This window comes from Parasteatoda tepidariorum, chromosome 1 (genome assembly GCF_982258835.1).
Source record: "Parasteatoda tepidariorum strain Cologne lab strain chromosome 1, Ptep-v5.0, whole genome shotgun sequence".
Lineage (NCBI taxonomy): Eukaryota > Metazoa > Arthropoda > Arachnida > Araneae > Theridiidae > Parasteatoda > Parasteatoda tepidariorum.
The window spans coordinates 57,641,342-57,666,104 of NC_141755.1; the positions used below are offsets into that span (position 1 = coordinate 57,641,342).

The 24,763-nt window shown below is 29.5% G+C and overlaps 1 protein-coding gene across 3 annotated transcripts in view; it reads left to right on the top strand.

Moving 5' to 3' along the window:
- Window positions 1–24,763, top strand: part of LOC107441765 (sushi, von Willebrand factor type A, EGF and pentraxin domain-containing protein 1) — a 432,093-nt gene that overhangs the window by 394,079 nt on the left and 13,251 nt on the right. For 2 of the 3 annotated variants that reach the window (XM_016055134.5, XM_071179755.2), the window contains 3 exons: window positions 12,825–13,163; window positions 14,242–14,511; window positions 23,001–23,174. In XM_016055134.5, the coding sequence (XP_015910620.3) occupies window positions 12,825–13,163; window positions 14,242–14,511; window positions 23,001–23,174 (783 nt within the window). The remainder of the gene's footprint in view (window positions 1–12,824; window positions 13,164–14,241; window positions 14,512–23,000; window positions 23,175–24,763) is intronic. The other variant, XM_087165022.1, reaches the window with a different exon arrangement.

Sequence of the window (24,763 nt, forward strand, 5' to 3'; positions counted from 1 at the left end):
TGCAAAAGTCAATTCAAAGACAATTTAATTATTTACAGCAATTTTTAATGTATATGGAGGACAACTTAGACAAATAATTAACAAATAAGTTTTTAAATTATGATACGCTTAAAAAGGATGTAAATAGTTTTAAATTTTACAGTAAAAAATGCTTGATTAAAATACCAACGAAGAAACAAGAAATGAAAATAATGCAATAAATTGTCTGTCAATGATTTAAAAATTCATTTGTTACTAGAATCCGTCAAAAATTTAGATTTTCTAATTTTTCTCTAGTCATTTACTATTCTCATTTAACTTAGAAGTTTTCTTTCGTTGATGCTTTGTTCCTGCCAATAAATGTCGGAATCAGCTGCTCCCTTTTATTTTTTCATATTTATGTCACTCAAAAAACATATTATGCAATTTAATCATTGAATATTATTCATGATAGTCTGACATTTACGTGAAAAACAATTGTCTGAAATAGTTCGTCGAGAAAAATTTCATAGCAAGCTGTAGTAAAAAAATTACTGATCACACAATCTTACACGAAAAACCTTTTTTGACAAACACAATGAAGTTTAATAAAAATAAAATCATCTATTAAATAATGTTATGTGTTTATAACAATTTATAATTATCAGCTTATTTAGTACTTGATTAAAAAACTTATGAGAGCTTTGAAACTTGTCGAATGTTAGTTCCAATATATATATTTTTGAAGCGGATGAAGTTTTTTAATAATGTAATAGATTAACTGGATAATATTACTTAATGTTGTGATAAAAAATATCTTATAAAAACAAAGATCTATAGAGAGCCAAATTGTACTTCGCTTTCTACTAAATTATCAAAATTAAGGTTTAGCTATAATTATTTAGAAAGTAAATAGGTTATTGTTGATATGTGCATTCCTATAAAGAACAAATTTGCGAAAACGTACTGGTACAAAACTTGATAAGGGCCATCAGATATTTTTAAAAAGATAAGAATAATAAAATTTTAAGAAAATTTAATTGAAATTGACTATTTCTAGTTGCTTGTTCAGGTTGTTCCATTTTTTATTTTATGCACTCTATATTTAAAATAAAATAACTAAAGTTAATTAAAAACACAAAAATTTATTTTTTACAGGAATTCTAAACCCATAGTCTGAGAATGGATAGAAATTATAAATGAATATATGTCTCACTAATCAATCTTCTATTTCAATAGACAATTTTGGATTTAATGAAATATATAAAAACAGCTCTTTAATATTATTCATAATGAATTAAAAGGTAGGTTTTGTAGTATTATAAGGCATAGGTTAACTGCAATAAAAAGTTAAAAGTCTAGTTAAGGATTTAAATTTGTGCAAACAGAATTACGATTACGCTACACGTTGTTAAAAAATATATTAGATTTAACTTTCATAGAAAATAAAATTATGTTCTTTGAAGGTTTTAAGGAAAAAGCCCTGATACGTTAAAACTATTTGATTTGTTGCTGATTACTTAATTCAATAAAACCTTTTTGAAGTTTAAGCATTTCTACCTTTATTTGTGAAATGCTAGTAGTAAAACAAAACAAAAACATGTTCAGAAGTAATATAATAAATTTACGTAAGACTTAGCATTGAGAGTTGGCTATTTTAATTCGAGAATTCAATGCATAAAAAATAATAATGAATCTTAATATTACATTGAATATCAAGACATCAAATTGCTAGTGTTCCTTTCTTGAGCGTATTCTCTTGAAATAAAAATAAAAGTTTAGATCGTTGTAAAATATTCTTAATTCTTTTTTAGCTTTACTTATTTATTTAAATATCACTTCATATTGAAAAGTTCAAAAGGGCATTCTTCTAATAGTGAGATCAATGGAAAATATTCAAAGCAAACCTACTCTAAGCTATTCAAAATTGAGAAAAGCTGTTTTTGATAAGAATTCACGTATGTTCTACGTCGTAATCCATCATGTTGGGAATCCACTTTAAAGAAAGACATCAAATAAACCAACGTCTGATATTAAATCCATCAAACTCAAACTTTCCATCCAACAACATGAAATTATTTCACTTCTTTTTTTCATATTTGGTACCATTCAACGGGATTGAGTAGAAAATCATTCAAATAGCTTCTGTTTAAAGAAAATATTCAACTTTTGACAAGAACGTTATTGCATTTTTACGTCATACGTTTATATGGAAGCCCTATATGAAGAGTGAATCAACTTTACTTATTAAAAAAATATAATCAGCCTCACTTACGTAATTCATACAAATCATACCTGCTTCATTTTAAAACATAAGTGTAATCATTTTAAAACATAAGTGTAATACATTTCAATTTAGTTATTATTAATTAAAATCATTAAATAAATAATGGATAATTGTTAAAAGGCACTTTTTGTGTGGAATTATAATTGGACAAACGCATTTTATACTCATTGCAAAAATTTTTCAATTTTCTTAAAGAATTGTCCAGATATGGTGAAATACTCAAAAAGTAAAATAAACGCTAAAGGGTCGAATCAAACTTTAAACCGCTCTCCTGATCAAACTATTGGGACCATATTTTTTCTAGATTGTGGCTATCTCCTATATTTCGGTCAGAAATCAAAATCAGTAAAAAAGGGTATTTAAATCCAAAAAAAGTACGCTTTGTGTCTGATTTCGTAGTTTAAAATCTAATCTGCACTAGCAAATTAGCATATTTGAGGTATCCCTCTCGAGGTATTTAGATAGAGTCCTAATACATGAAAATCCCGTCATAAGGAATTCCAAATGTATATATGAAAACAAAAATAATTATATTTTTTCCATGCAATAAAAGAAGAATGGATAAAAACATCACACCAAATTCATAGAATTGTGTTGGTTTAAAACAGCACAATATTAGTCTCAATTAAATATGAAACTTTCAAACTTCTGAAAGATATTACAATTTCATGCCATTTTTTTATTTAGAATATCTTTATACATTTATATATAACATTTATATTTATGCATAGTATTTATATATGATATTTACGCATAATACTTATATATAATATTTATATACACCGTAGAGTCATTACATTATGACCACCCTGCTAATAACATGTAGGACCACCTTAAGCCCTCAAAACTGCTAGCACCCGCCGCGCCATTGATTCCACAAAATGCTGATAGGTAGTGTGAGGTATCTGGTACCAAGCGCTCACCAACTGGTCCTGCAATTCCCTCACATTGCGAGGGGATAGCGTGGAAGCACGAATTTGGTTTTCCAAGTTGGACCACAAATGCTCTATTAGATTAAGGTCAGGTGAATTTGGGGGCCAAGACATGACTTGAAAGTCACTGGAATGTTCCTCGAACCTATCCATGACCATTCGATCCCTATGACATGGTGCATTATCCTGCTGGTAAACACCATCCCCCGCAGGAAAAACTGTTGCCATGAATGGGTGAACCTGTTCTGCAGCTATGTTCAAGTAGCTTACAGACGTCAGGGATTGTTCTATGAGGATTATGGATCCTAATGTGCCCCATGAAAATGTTGTTCCTGGGCGAGAAACCATGAAAACCTGGGCGAACCCATTGTTATAGATGGAGGGTGGTCATAATGTAATGACTCTTCGGTGTATATATAATATTTATATATAATATTTATATATAATATTTATATATAATATTTATATGTAATATTTATATATAATATTTATATATACTAATTATATATAATAATTATATATAATATTTATCACTTGATGAAATTTTCTTACACATGCCTTATTCTCAAACTTTAAAATAACTAAAACTATGTATGATATCCTTTTCAAATATCAAAATATTTTCAGCTTTATTTAGTATTTTATGATTCTTTTATTAGCTTTGTTTCCTTTACATCGATCTCCGTTTCAAAACTAAATATTTAACTTACTCCTTAAGTCAAATGGACAAAGAGTACTATTAAATATTTGCGATCAGAGCGGCCTACTTCATAGTTTACTTATCTTACTTTCTCTTCCATTTCTTTAAAGCCTTAAACTTGACTTATTTCTATAAAATATAAAAACTCAAAGACCTCAATTTCGCTTATTTTGGGATATTAAATAATCGAGACTTTGTAATAGAAAACTTTTTGAAAATTTTTACCACGAGCACATTTTGAGCGATTAACACTTTACGAAGAAACAAAAATTACAAGCATTTTTGAATTTCATAATTTAACAAACTTGTTTAAAAAAAGTAATATATCTTTTTAAAATTATATTTTAGAATCCTTTTCCTGTTTAAACTGGATTTTTCAAAATTAAATATAATATTCGAGACTTTGCAAGAGAAAAAAAAATTTTGACCATGAATACATTTAAAACGATAAATAATATTTTATATAGAAAAAAATAAGAACTTCTTTGTATTTCATATTTCAATGGGCCGGTTTCGAAAATGATGCATTTTTCAAAAAAAAAGAACTTTAAATTTAATTGTTTAGGAGAAAATAAGCATTTACAACTAATAATATGGCCAGATGAAAAAATACTAAGAATAGATTCCAAATTGGTTCCAATCAGGGTTCGTTGATTTAAATCAGCTTGATTTAAATCACGATTTAATTCATGATTTAAATCAAATGATTTTTTTTTAAAAAATCATTGATTTAAATCATCTAATTTTTTTTATCTATATATATATCAATTTTAAAAGTTGAAAAACAGTGTTTTAAATTTTTGATACTTTCATTCTTTTCTTAGTATTAAAATTTAATTTAAATAAATTGCTGCATTAATTAATTTTAGTTAACGAAATTACTTTCTTGGTGTGTGTTAAATTCCAACACATTTGAAATTACATTTTTAAATATGTTTTGATTCTTGAGATTGAAAGTACAGATTAAAGTAAACATTTAATGCTCTCTTAATATGGACTTGCATAGCTGTAGAAAGTAATTAATAAACATGATTTTTTTCAAAAAATAATACAAATAATGTTAATTAAAATCTACATCATATTTTATTGGTGGAAAATGTATATTTCTGAAGCTTGAGGTTACATTAAAAAGAAATTACCCTAATATGCCAAAAGCAGAAAAAGAAAAAAAAAGGGCTGATGAATTCAGATATTTTTTTCCTAATATAGTGTCATTCTTCCCTTTCAAACTCTTTCAAAGTCTATTTGATGCAGTAGGGTTATTAACTGGTATTTTTTCTCATAATATATTTACAGTATCTTTGACATTATCTGATTTTCTATAAAGGAATTTTGTGAAAAAAAATTCCAATTAAGTACATAGATTTTCTAATTTTTTTTTAGCTTAGCTTATCTATTTTGACATAGAATTAAAAATGAATATAAAAATATATAGATTAAATATTTATTTATTTTTTGATGGATGACTACATTTATAAACACAGTCTGCTACAGTTATTTTGTCATTTTAAAAATCAAGAAAAAAAAAATCACTATTTTAAATTAAAGTTATGGTTTGCTAACTGAAACTTTGTTTTAATAGTTAAAGTACAGGGGTCTGTCGAAGCCAAATTTACTACCGTTTAACGGTAACTTTACAAATTCAACTTTAGGAAAAATGATAGAATAATCACTCAAAATACTTTTTCTTAAAAATTTATTTTTGTGTCTCGTAAGATACGATAAATCCATATTTTTACTATATTTGTGTTGATTTTTTAATATAATTTTTAATTTTCACGAAATAGGTACCTCTCAGAAAAACCCAGACAGATAGACCCCTGAAGTATTCTTCAAAATCTCTATTTCATCTAGTCTTTAAATTTCAATCATGCATTTGTTTCAAAATGGTTGCTATGCATTCAAAGCCATGCATTATAATGAAAAATTATTTTAGTTAGAGCTTCTAAAATGTTGTTACAATATAGTTTTAATATTAAGTTAATTTGATTAAACATTTATAATTTTCTTTAATCATAAATTAAAGTTCTTACAGTGTATTTGAATAAAAATCAAAAAAAATCTGATTTAAATCAAAAAAATCCGATTTAAATCAAAAAAATCTGATTCTTTTGATTTTTCTTAAAAAAATCAAAAAAATTACGAACCCTGGTTCCAATTCAGTAACTCTATAAAACATTTTATCATTCATGTCGTTAGACTTGAATGCTTATACAGAGTGTTCCGTAATAAACACCTTTAATGCTTATTTTTTAGAATCCTTTTCAAAACTGAGGTAAAACCTATATGCACACTAGCCGTCTTAAATTATTATTTAAGAAAAAAGCAAAAACGCTATCAGAATGCAATGAATTGAGATAGAAAACGGCGGGGCTAAAATAATCAAAAACTCCTTTGATTGCGAGAAGAAACAGAAAGAAATTGCAAGATTTCTGTTAGAAACACGTACAAGTTTCATCACATAACTAAACTGGTTTTATTGTTTTTCAATGCGCTTTTCTCATTGGTGATTCGGCTGATTTCGATAGCGTTTTTGTTGATGCCTCGCTTACATTGGTGACTGCAAAATTGCATACTTCTTGCGGGTAATTTTTGAATGTGCATCATTTTTGTATTTCAAAATATATAAAAAGCAGAGCCAGTGCAGAACAACCTGCACATCTTATTCTCTATTCATCCTTTTTGGTTAAATTTAGCCTTTTTTCAAGCGTTTATTCTTACCAACAGCGTACTGTCATCAGTAGGTTGAACCTTCAAAAATATTCACTATTCGAGAAACTATCTGGTTGGCCTGTAAAATGAAGCAACTGACGAGGCATGCATAATGACGCACAAAAACAAAGCAGAAAAAGTTACACACCATAAAACTTGCTTTAAAATAAAATTTATTGAAATAAAATTGCTTACTAATATTTTTCGCTACGATAGCTATTTTATTTTGCACCATTTAAAATCTTGCTAAATTATCTACGTCAAGTCAACAAGTCTATTTCCTAAAAGAGCCATTTTATAACCGTCGTTGAACTGCCGACCTAATTTTGGGTTTACGACTACCAATGCTTAACTCAGTAGCCTTGTAATTTTGAACCCAATTCAGAAGACAAAGGAAATCCTGGATCAAGTATTGGGAGAAATTTGCCTTCGAGGAGGACATCTTGATGGAACTAACCTGCATTTGCGTTACATTGAGAGGAAAACCACGAAAACCTCCCACGGTAAGCCTGATGGTAAGGGTACTCGAACCCATGATCCGTCTACCACCGAGGATATTTTACGTCACGCAGTGATCGGTGCGATCCGGGTGCGGAATTCGTATCGACCTGCCATCTCGAACCCAGTTCACCTCATTGGAAGGCGAACACTCTATTCCCTGAACATCCCGCGGCTCCATCCTTATCAGTTTGTGAATATAAAATAATTTTATACACATTCTCAGTGCCCCAAGACTGGCCCGGTTTATCACTAAAAATGTGTTTGCATGTTCAGATAATAAGTAACCAAATGATTTAACTCATATACTTTGGAATATCTTTAAGTGAGACGTAAGTCCATAATTAGTGAAGTCCATAATATGGTACTTTTTAACAATTAACTTTAAAATTTCTGCCTATGATGATCTTTTGACTTAAAAAATAATAACAGTATTTACATTGATTTAAATTAAAAATATGTAAGTGATTAAAAACTTGAAGGGTTAAGTTGCTCTTCTATATCTCAAAAATATTACGAACTGCAAATAAATTTTACTCTGTTTTTTCTGTATTTTTTATAGTTTCATCTCCTTGGGGTACCCTTTTATTTTATGACAAGTTGACTTAACTTACAAAAGCAAATGAAGTTTCATTAAAGGGAAACTCACACACGAAGCTGATTTTCGGTGGAAATTTTCACGAGATTAAATATTTTTCCTACAAAATTTTCAAACTTTCGTTTTAAGTTATTAAAATATACCCACACAATATTCGCTTCATTGCCCAATGTTTTCCAAGACATAAGGATGAAGAAATCCTGTATTTTCCAATTACATATTACGGAGGTGGAATGACTTCAATTATTAAAATATTTAAGGAAAATAGAGACTTATACATCAGAGAAGCAAATTTTCTGCGCGGTCAGGTTCACCTGCTGCATCCCATCAGCCACCGCGGTTTACCATCTCCGTTTCCATGACAACCATCTTTTAATCTAAGTTGCCAGATGTAGGAATGAGATATATTTATTTCTAAGTCCAGTTTAACAAGAGTATTGCGCCTTCGAAAACGAGATCGTTTGTTTAAAGTTAAACGAGAGCTTAAAAGCTTTCTCGAATACGCGATCATTTACCTGATATTCTGGTTTAAAAACATTTTTTTCTCATACGATACATTAGCTCACAGGAAAAAAAAGCTAAACTTCTTCAACGGAAATCGTTAAACTTTATTCACGGTTGAAATAGTTTTGATAATGATCTGAGAGCGACCTCTAACAACATTTTTGGTTGAAACTCAAACATAAATTTCTCAAGAGTCAATGTAACGTAGGTAACATTCACACTTTTCTTTTAGTTAAGTTTACAGAAAAATATATTCACTGAGAACTTTCACACTTTTATCGTAAAATTCTTGCAAAGGTGTAACCAGAGCACATTTTTCTTCATTTCTGTTTAATGTTCTAAATTTTCCAACTTTTTCTCCACAACTGCAGAATAAGTTCTTTTCATTTTCCTACTCCATGTTTCAAAAAACTTATTTCTGAATAATTTAAAATTTGAGATGTAGTTTATTTTTTAGAGTATACGTAATTTAAATCCATGAAATTCAAAGCGTCTTGATATGGAAATTTTTTATTAGTATAAAAATTGAAATATAAATTCGTAAGCACCTATCGTTAATAAATGAATTAAACTAATTATTGAGAACCATGCTTACATTTCTTACATCTTTTCTTAATGAAACATAGTAACGATGATAACTAATAAAAATAGAAAATTGGTGCCAAACGAATATACTGATATATTTTTATTTTAATGATAACACATTTCTATAGTGGAGCATTACTTTTTGTGGTGGAGATTGTTTTACGCAGACAGCTTGTTGCAGAAAGTGCTTTGAAATCAGGGTTTTTACCATAGAGAAGGTGAACCGGGCAGCTAATTTACAATCCAGTGGCCTTTAACAGCTAGCTCTCTTTTTGGAGATTTTCCTTTTGGCAGTAGTTAGTTCCAATTATAATACAAGATTTAATTTCTTTTAAAATCTCCATTCTAGTGAAAAAGTCAAGAATCACGTTCTTTTTATTAGTATTATTATTTTAAAAAAATGCTAAATAGGGAATTGGGTCATTAAAGGCCGCTGTATTGGAAAATCGCAACTGATGGATCTTCTCTGGGCTGCTTAAACTCATAAATAAATAAATTAAAAGTTCATTATTTCCTTAGTTTAAATCAAATTAATTAAATTATAAAAAGCACGGAATTTTATATAAATTTATGTAATTTAACTATGCATTTTATTGTTACAAGTTTACATACTATCACTTTCGATGGGTACATGCTCCATCTTTAAAATGCTTCATTTGATAAAGACAAATTTATACAAAGTCATATTTTTTAGATTTAATTTGTCAGCTTTTTAAAAAAGAATCAGATTGTTTATTTGTTCTTTTTAAGACGAATTTCAATCGAAATAAAAAAAATTTCATTTATGAAATTACTAAACCAGCAGTTTGTTCAAGAGAGCGATTATTGTAACTTTAGGCATGTATGTAACTTTTTTCTCTGTTTTCGTCTATAGATATGTAACTTCGTTTAAGAAATAACAAATTTTCTAAAACTGAAAGAAATTTAAATATTTTCCGGTTACAATCCTTCCTCAGTTCGTGCAGTATTTACATAACAGAGTGAGAACAGGTTTAAAACTTTAAGAGGTTCAATATTTAAACTGGTTCAATATTTTAAGAGGTTAAATATTTTAACAGGTTTAATATTTTTAACAGGTCCAATATTTTAAGACATTCAAAATTTCAAGAGATTCCATATTTTAAGAGGTTCAATATCTTAAGAGATTCAGCATTTTAAGAGGTGCAATATTTTAAGAGGTTCAAAATCTTAAGAGGTTCAGTATTTTAAGAAGTCTCAATATTTTCAGAGACTCCATATTTGGTTATTGAAATTAAAGTTTAAATTCTCACTAAATATTTCCATATAAAAGAAATTTTCAAGTTTTATTTATTTAATCATAGCAAGAAACGTTAACTGTAGCAAAAATAATACAAATGATGAATAAACAAAATGAATAATTTGCTATGTTTCGAGTCCTATCATTTATTTTTGCCATTTTTTGTCTATTGAAACATTTAAAAGTGCGTAAATAAATTTTAAAAAAAAATCCTTTTAAAATTGCAAATAAAAAGAATTTAAAAGTTTTAAAACAATGGCAAGCAAATAATTTTTATCGAAATAGCGTAAAGAAGAAGTAGAAGTGGATTGATTCTCGCTTTAAAACCGTAAGACACGATATATGAAGTATAAAACTAAGTACATATTGCCATATGTTATTTAAAGATGAAAGAGGAACATTTAAATTCTGTTGAATTAACTTAATTCTATCGTGAAAAGTTCACTTCTAAATAACTAATACCTCTCTCTTTCACCAGTAATTGAAATGAAAAGAGCCTGAGAAAACGAAGTAAACGAATTGCTGAAATCAGAAATTTTAGGCAGTCATTCAAAAGTACAAAATGAAGAATTCTCGCAATTCGTCTCGCTGTTTGCTCGGCATATTATCTGAGTTATACGAGTCCGAACCATTCAAGTTGAATATTGCATCTGAAATATGTTGGAATGTCTTTCTAATATTATGCCTTAAAACTTTCTCTCAAGCAAACTTATCAAATTAAATCACCAAAGTTGAAATCTTAGTTAAATTAGTTTAGAGATTATAATGCGTGCTCTCTTCACATTTTAACTTTCACTTCCTGAAAACTTAAATGCGTACTTCGAAATATTTCTGACGCTGAGAAGATGTAAATGTAAAGAGAATAATTATATTAATAGCGAAATAGTATATAGGAGTAGAGATAAATATATTTATGAAATATGTTTTTCATGCTTCTTTGACTTAAACGACATAAATACGTTGATCAGTTTCTGTTGAATATCGAAGTTCGCATATTTAAATACTTCAGACAGTTTTTTAGACCTTGATAATTTAATCCTGACGCTGTGAAAGTTAAAATGCTTGTATAATAATCTTATTTATAAAGTAAAGTAATAGATGTATATAATTCTTCGTCTTTCTTCCTGAATTAGACTAATAGTTTGTAAAAAAATTTGACAGAAAAAAACCGATAAAGTTAAAAAAAATTCTAGAAAATTCATATGTAGGAGCATGAATTTTTGTCTAGGAGTTCCTGTTTTTAGTTCAAAAACTTTGCGACAGATGGCACGAATCAAAGACTCTAAACACGGATGATTGAAATTGAAGAAAAACAAGAAAAATCCCATCACAATGTTACGAAATCCATCAATGAATGAAAATCACAACACAATATTTTCAAAATGTTTCCATTCAGTCACAAATGAGATATCGTGTACGAAGGCTGAATTTTAAATGCATGAAATCCCAAGGAAAAACGATAGAAAGGACTTTCAACGCCATCTGTCGGAAAACATTTGAATGAATATCATAAACTCTGGAATAAAAAATGTATGTCCTCTCGCGTGAATTTGCCGAAGGAATTGTTTTTTTAACTGAAACAATTTTTTAGTTTCACATTTTAAAAACCATTAGTCTAATTTAGGACACATTGTATGTTTAAAAATTATGTTTTTACTTTTCCGTTGCTTTATATGATATAATTATGTTTGCTAATATACGTTTGTGTTATAGTTCAATTCTAAATGTTACGTTCAAAACATTGTTATTCAACTTAATTTGAAACTAATCTCAGATTAAATAACTAAACTCGAATGAGTGTCATTAGGCTGAGAGTAAACATTCAAGTTATAAAATACGAACTAAAAACATGTGTGTTTTTAAATTTCCTTTATTTATACCTAAGAAAAATAGGAAAATGAGGAAAATATAAGTATAACGTGAACATAAATAAATAATAGTTTGAAAAAGTTTTTTTAAACGTTTCCTCTTAATCTATGAACTAAACTGTCTGAGTGTTTATTCCGTACTATCTGTTACCCGAATACAATGAAATTTGGCCCACTAATAGTTTAAAATACAAGGATATTATAATATTCTACTCCAAACGGTTCATAAGGTGAGTGTGAAAAAAGAATTTTCTCACAGAATCACCATTAAGAATTGTATCGTTTATTAAAAAGATAATAGCTTTAACTACCGATAGCTTATAGCCTTATTTAATCAAAATTTAATTTTACTGCAAAATAATCACTCGTTTATAATAATTATTTTCCCTCTGATCGCGTTTTTTTTTCCTCACTTAAATATCTATTTTTTGACCCCCATTAAGTATGCTTTTTCACTTCCTTTATGACAAAGATTCTAAAAGTAATTAAGTGTGGTCCTTCGGAACATCCTGCATATCAAGAATACTTTTTCACTAGCAACAAGTTGCTTATTAATCTACATTTCATGAGGTAAATCGTTTGTAGTATTAGAATTATGGGGTATATAGTTATATGGTCAACGCATATAGCTGTTTCATAGCTATTGAACCATGATTTTAAAGAAAGGTATAGCTTATATCAATTAAAATTTTAAAAAATCGTTTTCAACAACATATGTGTAAAAAAATATTCTAATTCAGTGAAATATTATCTATAAAAAACAGTTTTGCTTCAAGTTTTACATAGCGTATATTATATCAAAAGTATTTTACTCTAACTGTTAAAGCATTTTCAGATTATTGCTTAATTTTGGTAGAAAATAATGCCTCATTCCTTTACATCAAATGATAAAAAAAATTAAATTTACTTGCTTTTTTTCCCTAGCAGACGACGTGCAAGAAACTGATATTCGATATCGAATTCCACCAAACAGTATTATTGAAGGTTCAATAGATATGAACTCAGAGTTTCGCCCATGTGGACCACCAGAACGACAACAGAATACTTTACTCTACCCTACACATAAAGGAGGTAGAAGTTCAGGAACGCCCAAAGCACTCTCTGATGTGCCAGATAACTTAGAAGAGCCAAATGGTCAAACTCGATGGTATTCTCACAACACAGAAGTTCGTTTCAATTGCATAAGAGGGATCTATGGGGAGAAAACTACGTGGAAAATCGTTTGCGAAGATGGCAATTGGGTTGGTGGTGCATACAAATGTGGTAGGTAAAATAATATATTTTCACATATTTTATAATAAAAATTCGTAAGTTTACTTTTGTTAAACTTTTCAATGCATTTTATTTCATTTTTTTAAGAAAGGAGTTTTATGCTTTCTGTAACTGTGAGAAATTATTATATCACGCGCAGTTATTGTTTATAGTGGATTTACATACGAAGCAGGAAATGGATATTTTGTATTTTGTCTAATCTCCTTAAACTATCAATTCTGAATACTTTATGATCAAATAAAATATTTAGAATATTTCTTTAAAAGCTAGTAACAAACTTTCTCAAAAATATCAGTAATATTTTACTACATTGCGAACAAATGCTTCCCCAAAAGTGGTTGCTGGCATTTGGCTCCATTTTTCTATTCTGAATAATTTTTTGAAATGTGTATCCTTATTATTGCTTCCTCATAAATATCTACTTAATACATTTCCAAAGTTTCGACTAGATGGCACCACAATACACAAACGCATCAACTAGTTAGCAAGGAAATCGTGCTATTTTTCCCTGAAAGGGCGGTTTCACGCAATTTTAAAAGCGTTGCTTATCTTTATATCACCCCAAGTTTTTTAACTAAAATAAGAGAAACATATCAAGAACAAATTATAAAAATCTTGCCACGCAATTTTGTTCGAAAATTTTAAACACCCATCATTTTGAAATGAAGAGAGAAATTGAAAAACGAATGATATATATTGTGCCATGGATGGCAGCTCAATCAGAGGGTATATAATATTTCAAAGACTATTGTGTCGATTCTATAGTTTTATCCCATCCGGGACGCATGAAATTAATGCATATATTCACCAAAAAATTAATTTGTAAATATTTATCTATATCTGAAATGTCCTGTTAAAAATTCATTAAAAAAATAATTAATATATTCACCAAAAATTTCTTTGTAAATATTTATCTATGTCTGAAATATCTTAATTCTAATGCAAATAGCTAAAAATTCATCAAAAAAAATATGTAGTATAATGATATTTTCCCTACTCTGTGGAATAACTCATTGATTATTTTGTTACCTTAATATAAAACATCAAATAGCAAATGTCTTCCTTGCAGAAAATGAGCCGGAGCCTCCCCCAGACGAGGATCGCCGTAACAAATCATGTGTCTTCCTTAATACGGAACCAAACCTTGTTGCCTTCTTGGGTGATGAACTGATTGAGGATGAAGAGACTGAACATCCTCCCCATACAGAGCTTGTTTTTCGTTGCAAGGACATTGGAAAGTACAGCTTGATAGGCAGTGTCAGAAGAAGATGTATCCATGGAGATTGGGATGGTGTCAAACCCTCCTGTTATGGACTCTCTCAAGAGAATGATTATGCTTGTGAGTGCACTAATGAGAACATTGCTTATGATAGCTCTTGCTCTTTTTTTAAAGTGATACATTTTATATAGGGTAAAAAGAACCAGTTTGGCAAACTCAAGCTGCAAGAAAATTGCCAAGGCTTGTTCTTGGTAATTCTTACCATGTTTCAGGCTTTATGGGATCACCAAAAATCTCTGTAATTTTTACCGAAGAGCTTTGGTAATGATTTTATTAAAATTTACAATAAAATATAATTTTTTAATAAGCGATACAATTTGGAAAATGAGGTAAAATTTGGAAATTTCCTCATGATATGTCAAAGGGCATGGCATACAAACTATTTGTTCAGTTAAATTCACTTTTTAGTTTTGTATTTTCTACTAAATGCGTGATAATAAAAACTACAATTTCGAAAATCAGAATTTTCGGTTAACCGTTATCGTATGAGAGCGAAAATGTCGAAATTAATGGTTCAAATATCGTTTAGTTTTGTTTTTATTACCAACATTATTTTTTTGGTCATAAATGTCATCCCCATACAGTACGGTAATTTTACCAAAAAAAAAATTCTCTGTGCACGAACACAAAAAATTATGTTAGCTATTGTACAAGGTTCGAAAAAAATTCCACTTTAGCTATAAAATTACTTGCACTTGAAACTTAACGAAACCAATAAAATACTCCCGCTATTATTAATTAACTACTTGAGTTGGGAAAACGTGTCACACACATCAAAATCATCTTTCACAAAATCAGCAACATGCCATAAATGCCGGCAGACAAAAAAAAGGGGCATCCGTAGTTCATAACTCAAAATGAATGGGTTAGAGTCCTCTTGTCGCCTAACTAACCGTGGGAGGTTTTTGTAATTTTCTTCTCCGTGTGACACAAATGTGGGTTAGTTCCATCAAAAAGTCCTCCACGAAGGCAAATTTCTCCCCATATTTAATTTAGGAGTTCTCTTGTCTTCTGGATTGTGCTTCAAGTTACAAGGTTTAGAAAATTACCCCATTGCAAGAGTTGAACATCAGTAATAGTGAACTCCGAATTGCGTCTGCTGTTTAACGACGGTTAAAAAATTATTAAATATTCTTCTTCAGGAGCGCAACAGCCCTTTGCAGGCCTTGGCTGCCTCAACAGCTTATTAAATATTATTGAAATTAAAATATGCTTCTAATGTATTATCTAACCTGTGTAAATTAATAAGCATAATTAAATTAGAATATGGAGATACCCAAGCCAGATGCTAAATTATATCACGTGACGATTATCATTCAATCAATTGCTTTAATATTGTGGTTGTTAGTGGCAACCAGATGGTTATGCTATTTAACATTGGAATGAAGCGTATTCCCATTAGTCGCTATTGGTTAATAGTATTCTAATTGATCATTGGTAAATTTTCAGTAGACATGTAAGTGAAGTGAGGCTACCATAGACATCTCTATGGCACGATATCTTTATACAACTGTTTAATACTACTATTTAATTATATTAGAGTTACAATATTAAACGAAAACTAGTTGGTGATTAAATAATTCGTTTCACTAGGATTATATTTTATTTTACTATCCGGCATTAAGCATCCCACCCGATTCTGAGTTTACAATTATTAATGTTCACTCCGTAGTCTGTATGTTTGGACCCAACGCAGAAAGCAAGGGAACACCTGGATCAAGTATCGAGACAAACTAGCTCTCGCGGAGGAATTTTTGAAGGAACTAATCCACATTTGCGTTACATGGCGAAGAAAACAAAGAAACCCATCCACGGTATCAAGAGAGTTCTAACCCATGATCCTTATACCACTGAGGATATTTTACGTAAGCTCTGTGTTCGGTGTGAACCGGAAGCAGAATTCGTATCAGCAAGTCACCGCAGGGATTCGAACCTGTGCCACCTCAGTGAGAGAAATGCTCTAGCTCTTGAGGCACCATGGCTTATGCTCCTTTGATTGTAAATATTTAAATTAATTTCCAGTCGTTTCAATTTTTCTCTTCGTTAATTATGATTTTTCAATTTTGGATAAAATCAGTAATACATTTAAAAAACAGCAAAATTAAAGATCAAAAGATTTTTCTCGAATGATTTAACTATCACGCATGAAAAAGTGTCAGCCAGCATTTCCATACATAAAAAGAGTATCACTTATAAAATAAAATGCAGTATAATCTCTAAATTAATAGTTAATCATCTTAAAAAGAAAAAAGGAACAATTTTATTATAGAAATCTAATCTTAGAACAAAAACTAAAGGATATTTTGATAAAAAGAAAACTAATATTTTAAGTACATTTGAGTCAGATCGTCTGGAACTGCAGAAGACACACGCTTAAATTACCTTCATTAACGAAAATGGCACTAAAATGAACTATCAAAGAGTAGCCGAAACTATTCCATTCCATTCTTCAGAAAATCACTTTTAGCCGATAAAAAAAAAATAAAGATAGTTAAAATGTCGAATTCTTTTGTGAAAGAGTTCCTTTTGGGAAAAGTTAATTGCCTATTATCAGTGGAAGACTGAATAAAGAGACCCACAACTCTTGATGATGGGATGAACTTTCAAAGATTAAAAAATTTTCTATTTCATTTTTGGATGATAGGTTACCTCCTTTGTTTCGTTACTTTTAATAACATTTAAATGAATAGTAACTGGTTCAGCTTTTAAAAAAATTCTGTTCTTATTTTCATGGATGATGTTTAGTGTGGCGCTAATGTCAAAGTGTTCACTTTTCAAAACGCGATGTTATTTTTATGACATTCATTTATCTTATCCATTATTAGCTATTTGTTGCTTATTGCATACATTTTATTTTTCACGTGTTTATTGACTTACAATCGCATGGTCGTATGCAAGAGGGTAAAATCTTGGCTACTTTTCAACAAGCTACACGGAAAAAAAAATTCTGGTAAAATTACCGTACTGTTTGGTAATGACTTTTCCGGTACAAAAAACCATAATTCTAGTTAATAAAAGCAATATATGCTGTATTAATTCTTTCATTTATAATTTTTTCCGTTCATATGGTAACTGTTTACCGGAAAATATGGTTTTCAAACTTATAAATCTTATTACTTCACAAAAATTACAATACTGAGATGCAAATTTAGCAGAATCAATCCTTTTCCCTCTAAGATATCATGATAAAATTACCAAATTTTACCACGTTTACCAAACTTTATCACATATTATAAAACCATATTTCATTGTTAATTTTACCAAAATTGATACAAAATCACTTCGGTGAAAATTACTCAGATTTTGATGTTCCCATAGAGCCAGAAACACTTGAAACGTTACCATATTCTGGTAGTTTTAACCATACTCTTTTACTCATCGCAGAGCACGTGTATACGAGAGGACAATGCATGCTTTAATTATTTCCTTAGAAAAAGAATTTATTGTCATTTAATAACCAAATAGAATTTATAGTTAATAAACATTTTGACTGTTTTTCGACTAGATAGAATGCTCAGTTTTCAACTGAAACTATGTTTTCGGAATGGATTACACTTGTTTCTTCAATTCTATTGGCAAAGTTTAGTGTCAAGAGAAATTTTGACTATTTTCCAGCATAAACAATCTAACAGACACAAAACTAAAAAGAAAGAAAAATTAAATTAACTACAAATTTTTAATTACCGCGTTCTTCAAGTAGATTTAAAAAGAGAAAATAATTTCATTTTTGTCACAGCTGAAACGAAATGCGTCGTGAGATTTTCACAATTAACTTATATCACCTACTAAAATTCCACACGCGTTTTTTCCCCTTTTTTTTTACTTTATTTTTTTTTTTTTTTAGTGAGGAGGGACAAAGAAATACCTATTAAGAAAAAATCATTTTCTCCTCTTCCAACTACTACTTGAAAACCGTGTTTTCCTTCTCTTTATTTTTATATTTTTCTATCTCTAATTAATTTTTCATCAACCTTTTTTCAGAGAAACTCTTCAAAACGCGGATTTATACCGAAATGTTGGTAAACCTAAATACAGAAAAATTAAATAAATAATAAAGATTTTGAGTTGTTGGAATTTCTCAGTAGTTAGAATTTTTAAAAATATCTACAGTCAAACCCCGCTATAGTGTACCTTCAAGGGACCGAAATTTCGGTTCACTATAACCGGGAGTTCACTATATCCTCTCCGCAAACAATTTTAACTAAAGATTCCGAACTCCTTTTTATTATACATTATTTAAATAAATGACCAATAATGACTGAAAAATAATACGTAGTTGCAAAAAATGTGTCAACTTGCTTTTATTTTTTATTACTCTTCGTCTTGTGTACAAAAAAAAAATTTGTAATCTTTGACTGATGCAGGGATAATTTGTCCATACATCTACCTGGGTGGGCCTTTGTTTAGGGATGTAAAAGTGAGATAAAAGAGGCAAACAAGAAAAAATGCTTAATAGATGGTTTCAAATATCAGTATAAGTATTTATTGGGAAGCAGACATTTCAAAATTATTTTTAAAAAATCAGTCGAAGACAGAAAAAAGTTCATAATATCCAACTTCCTCACTTTTTTTAGTTCACTATATCCGCAAAAACTAGCATTATACGTGTATAGCAAGGCTCGGGACCGAACATTTCGTTCACTATATCCGGGAGTTCACTATAAACCGTGTTCACTATAGCGGAATTTGACTGTATTATAGTTTCGGACAATTTTAAAGTTATGCATTTTCCTAGAATCCGATTCTATGTCACATTGTCAGGGGGCTCTTAAGTCAGGGGGTCACATTGTCAGGGAGCCGATCGAACTCAACTGTCGGAAGGTTTCAGATGAAATGGGAAACTCTTTATTTAATATTCACAAACTGATAAGGATGGAGCCGTGTCGGCTCAGGGAATACAGAGTTCGCCTTCCTATGAGGTGAAACGAGTTGGAATCCCAGCGATGACTGGTCGATATGAATTCCGCACCCAGCTCGCACTAACCACAGTGCTGACGCAAAATATCCTCAGTGGAAGGCGAATCATAGGTTAGAATTCCCTTGCCGTCAGGCTAACCGTGGGAGGTTTTCGAGGTTTTCTTCTCCGTGTCACACAAATGCGGGTTAGTTAAATTGAAAATTCCTCCACGTAGACAAATTTCTCCCAATATTTGATCCAGGAATTCCTTTGTGTTCTGGATTGGTTCAAAAGGACAAGGCTACGGAGTTGAACGTTAGTAGCCGTAAACCCGAAATCGAGTTCTGTTCAACGACGGTTATTAAATAAAATAAAACCGATAAGGATATTTACTTTTATCAGCAGATCTTTCGATAGATGTAAAATACAAAGCCGTCACCCCCCACCACACTTTGAGATATAAACTGTGCAGTATTTATGTTCTCTTTTAATTTTTTTGACGAAATTATACCAATTAAGATCTGTAATCGGCTGTTTTTAATAAGTAGTTAAATAGATATAGATTTTTATATTTTGAAATTTTAGGTAAATATCTTTGTTTTTCTGCAATTTACATTTTACTAATTTTTTAACAGAATCCAAATCAATTTAAACGGTAATAAAATTAAATTTTATGAAGTTTTTACAGGTTCTATAGTTTTGAGGAAACATCCCTAAGAGTTTTAAAAACTATCTAGAGTTATTACATTTTATCTTATAACACGATCTCTTTATTTACCACTTTTTTTAAAGATATACTACTGAAGATACTAAATTATCAACAAAACAAAAAAATATCTTGGAAATGAAAATCAAATATATAACTTAATATCCAAGATGGCGAAGGTAAAAGCCTATTTAGCGTACCAACCTATAGTACTGAGAATGAGTGTTTTTATAACAGCATTAAACGTGAATTGAAAATTGAACCTACCTACCTAATATAAATATATATCTCTTATAGTTTTTAAAATTAAAACATAATTAGAATCATTATTTGATGATGAAGTAGTTTGTATCGAAATAGAAGATATTTATATTTGAATGAATGAATGAAAGCATAAATTAATTACACAAGCACCAAAACATGGAATGGGATTACACGATAAAAGCGTTATTTATTATTAAGCATATGATTGATATTACGACGTTTAATTGTCGTTGCCAGTCATTGAAAGAGATGAACAAATTCAATCTGAAAATAAAAAAGTAAGCAAATAAATTAATGCCGAAAACAGAACCTAAAAAAATAATAAAATACAGACTAGCGTAATCGTTTAATAAATGCAGTAGAACATGACATATGTGTAACGCAATAACACAATAAGCTCAGCTGTCAAAGTATGCGGGGCTTACAGTGGATTAATTGATATCACGGAATTTTATAATAAGGTAGAAACAACTAACAAAAATTATAAATTAATGAGTTATGATAAAATGACCAACCTTAATCATTAAATGAAAGATAATATTAAAGCTTTCCAATTGTGTGACTAAATAAAATTGATTAAATCACTCACAATAAATATTGGAATACAAATTATACCATTTTAGGTCACAACAATATTCTTTTTATTCTATTTTGTAGCAGAATCATTCCATAAATTTTCTTACGTATAGATACAGCACAAAAAAAATTAGGAAAATATCATAATACAGCACAAAACAATTAATTAGCGATTTATGTCGGTTTTTAGAAAAATGGGTGAAGAAGGGAAAAGTTTAAATTTTCATAAAAGTGTCAGTTTTGCGTAATAAAATGGTAGAAAATTAAGAGAAAGATTGAATAAATGCAAATTTAGAAATAGATATTATCAACATTTAACTTACTGCAACAATTGCTACTCATTTATATATTTTTTGAAAAAAAATTAATACTTAGATTAAAGGATTCAGTATTAATACTTTAAATATAAAGGAGGGGCCGGGATAGTTTGGGAGCTGGATGGCAGGGAGCTGGATTCCCGATCGTGAGAATAGGAGTTCGAATCCAGCCGCCCGAAGACTCTCCGTGATGTAAATGGTGACTGATGCACGTTAAATTTGTCGGGTCACAAAGTCCTCCATGTTTCCATAGAAAATGTACATCTCTAGGGGTACTGAAATGGAGATTGATCGTTCTCTGGCCTAAGGTCAAAATTATGATCTGTGGATAAATGAATGGATGTGTGAATGGGTCCGCCCTATAAAACGGGTGTGGTCGAAGTCGAATTATTGGCCATAGATGGCGCCACTAGAAAACAAGAACAATCGCACCCCCTCTGCCTTAATGGCGGAAGGCAATAACAACAACAAATATAAAAGAATGCTAGAAGAAAGAAAATTCTTCGATACAGAACAAAATCTTCATTTAGAAGGAAGAGGGAAGGTCAGAGAGCACTCATAAGAGTCGATGCTAGAAAAAGAAGTGGCGCAGAAAGTAAAAAGGTCCAATAAATTAAAATTCCGAGAACAAACAGACGATATTCAATTAAGTTTTAAGAAGTAGAAAGTTTAAGAAACTGAGGCATAAGAGTTGTTAAGTGAACCCTCAGAACAAATGAATAAAAAGAAATTATCTCCTTCCATCCGCGGTGTCATGAAAAAAGTCGTAAACGTTGATTTCAAATGACATACTCTTTCAAAAAAAGAGCATAGAGAGGCGTTTACACCCACAGAACACTTAAAACTAGACAGACGGTTCAATGACTCCTGATAGCTAAAAAGAAGATAAAAAGTTAAAATTCTTTTCCAAAAAAGAAGTAAAATTCAGAAAGACAAAAATAATATTCATTATACTTTACTTTTAAATTTAAAAAAATCATTTGAAAATCATGCATAGAAACTGTCATGTAATTAAGAGTAAATAAAAGGCTTAAAAAATAATTGGATGAAAAGATTTAGATAAAGGAGTAATTGTAAAATTTCAGTGTAATTGGGACAATATTATTAAATTAAATACCTTGAAAAATATTTTTTAAATCAAAACAAATGTTTGATCAATGAAGTAGACACATAAAAATAGATGTTTTCATTAACAGACGTTTTTTTTAATAAAAAAATCTATTTGCTTTAATATTATAATTTTTTCTTGTGGTTTTGGAATATTTTATCGATCTGCATAAAAATTTTATGTAGGGATCAATTAGAAAAATAGTATTATTTAAACTAGTTTAATATGTTTTTATTTGAAAGATCCGATTTGATGCCAGTTTAAGGTTGTAGTAAATTGGCATACAGTTTTCTCTTTTCGTCAATAAGTTTTTGTTTTTCACGGCTTTTTATCGAATAAAAAAACTGCGTGGTTCTGTCTGCTCAGATATGAGAAATTCTTAATTTTATCACAAAATTAATCTCCAAAATCTTTTTTATTTTTTTATTTCACAAAGTTCTTCACTAACGTCGACTTTTCGATGAAATACTTAAAACTGAGCATCCATATTTCTTTATTTCACTGAATTTAGAAAAATTCAAGGACACAAATTTAAAAGAAAAATTTGCATTAAAAAGTTTCATTACGAGTAAGTAAATAAACTATTACCGTTGCAAATGTAAGAATATCACTCTTAATAATATATATTATACATGAGGTCTTACAAAAGTTTAACTAATGATACTATCTTTGAATATTTAGTGGAAAAGCCGCCAACTATTCTGTTTAGACATCAACTCGGTCCTATAGCTCAAAGCAATGAGGGGAAACTTATTGTCTATCCTGGAACTATTCTTCACCTGGAATGTTTATGGATCAGAAAGTATGGTATTCCACACTGGCAAGTTAGTCACTCTTACAGGAAATATCCAGAAGGTAAGGAATAAAATCTAAAATTTCTGCACTGAAATTCCCATTAGTGTTTGAGTAATAATAGCATTTTTATCTCAAAAAATAATATATTCATGGTTTAATACATTGTGCTATATATATATACATAGTGCTATTCTATAGTGTGTATAATGCTATAGTGTATAATATATACATAGTGCTATGCATAGTTTAATTCCTTTTGTGACATACTTCTATAATTTTTCGAAGGAAAAAAAAGTATTTTAGTATTTAGTAAAAGTATATTTTAGCTTTGAATAACATAGTTTAATTCTACTTGTGGAGCATTTCTATGATATTTTAAAAAAATAAAGCATTATTGGAACATTTTAACTTTGAATAACATAGTTTAATTCTACTTGTGGAGCATTTCTATGATATTTCGAGTGACATACTTCTATAATTCGAAAATATATACTTCTATATATATTTTCGAAGGAAAAAAAGTATTTTTTTAAATATTTTAGCTTTGAATAACATAATTTAATTCTACTTGTGGAGCATTTCTGTGATATTTCAAAGCATTTTTGAAGCATTTTAACTTTGAATAACATAGTTTAATTCTACTTGTGGAGCATTTCTATGATATTTCAAAAAACAATAAAGCATTTTTGAAGCATTTTTACTTACAAATGTAGTTTTTTTTAACTGAAGCAAAAATAACAGAAAAAGAAATCTTGATAACGTATTTTGAAAACTTCTTTTGCGTACCTAATTTGTTGTCATGTTTAGCATGTCATGTAAGATGTCATGTAATGATATCATGAGTGTGCTAAAAATTATCCAAAACTTAAAAGTCAATTAAAGAAAAATGAATGGAGATTAAAATGTGCAGTTTGCAACGTTTTGAAACATTGAATTAGGTAACCAAATTGAATTAGATTTTGAGTCAGATAACCAAAAAATTTACTTTCATCAATAATAAAAATTTGCTTAATTTTTATTATTGGTGATGGCACTGTTAACTGTGAAAAACTCCAAAAAATGATTTCAAAATAGATGCTATTTTGCAAAAACAATGTGGTACAGTCTGCGAACAAAATTAACATTTACACGCTCAAATATCTTTAAAGGTGGAATGGCCTGACATGCTGTATAAAACAAAGTTTGAAAATTTTTTCTAGTCTACGGAGCCACTTTTTCAAAGGCTTTGTAATTAATTCTGAAACATAGGGAGAAAAATTGACTGGTTTCTTAAGCAGAATAAAACAGCTTAAAGAACATTTCTATTTCCTCACGTTTTTCTTTAATTGATTTTTTAAATCACCTGACACTGCTGAGAAGCCCAAGAAGAAAGTTGTGGTGACATCCATCCGTTTTTAAACTAAGACGCCTTTTTTTTTTAATTCGAGGAGCAAATTTAACCGTTACTATATCATGTAATTTTGTTTGGTCTCTACATATTTAAAAAACTAAACTAATTTAAAATGAGAATTATATCAATTCATTTTTATACATTTTTTCCAAAAATAATATTTTTCACAGAAATATGGAAGATTATGTTTCTTCGATCATTTCTAACTTATTATACTATTAACTTATTAGACTTAGTTTCTAACTTATTAGACTAATAA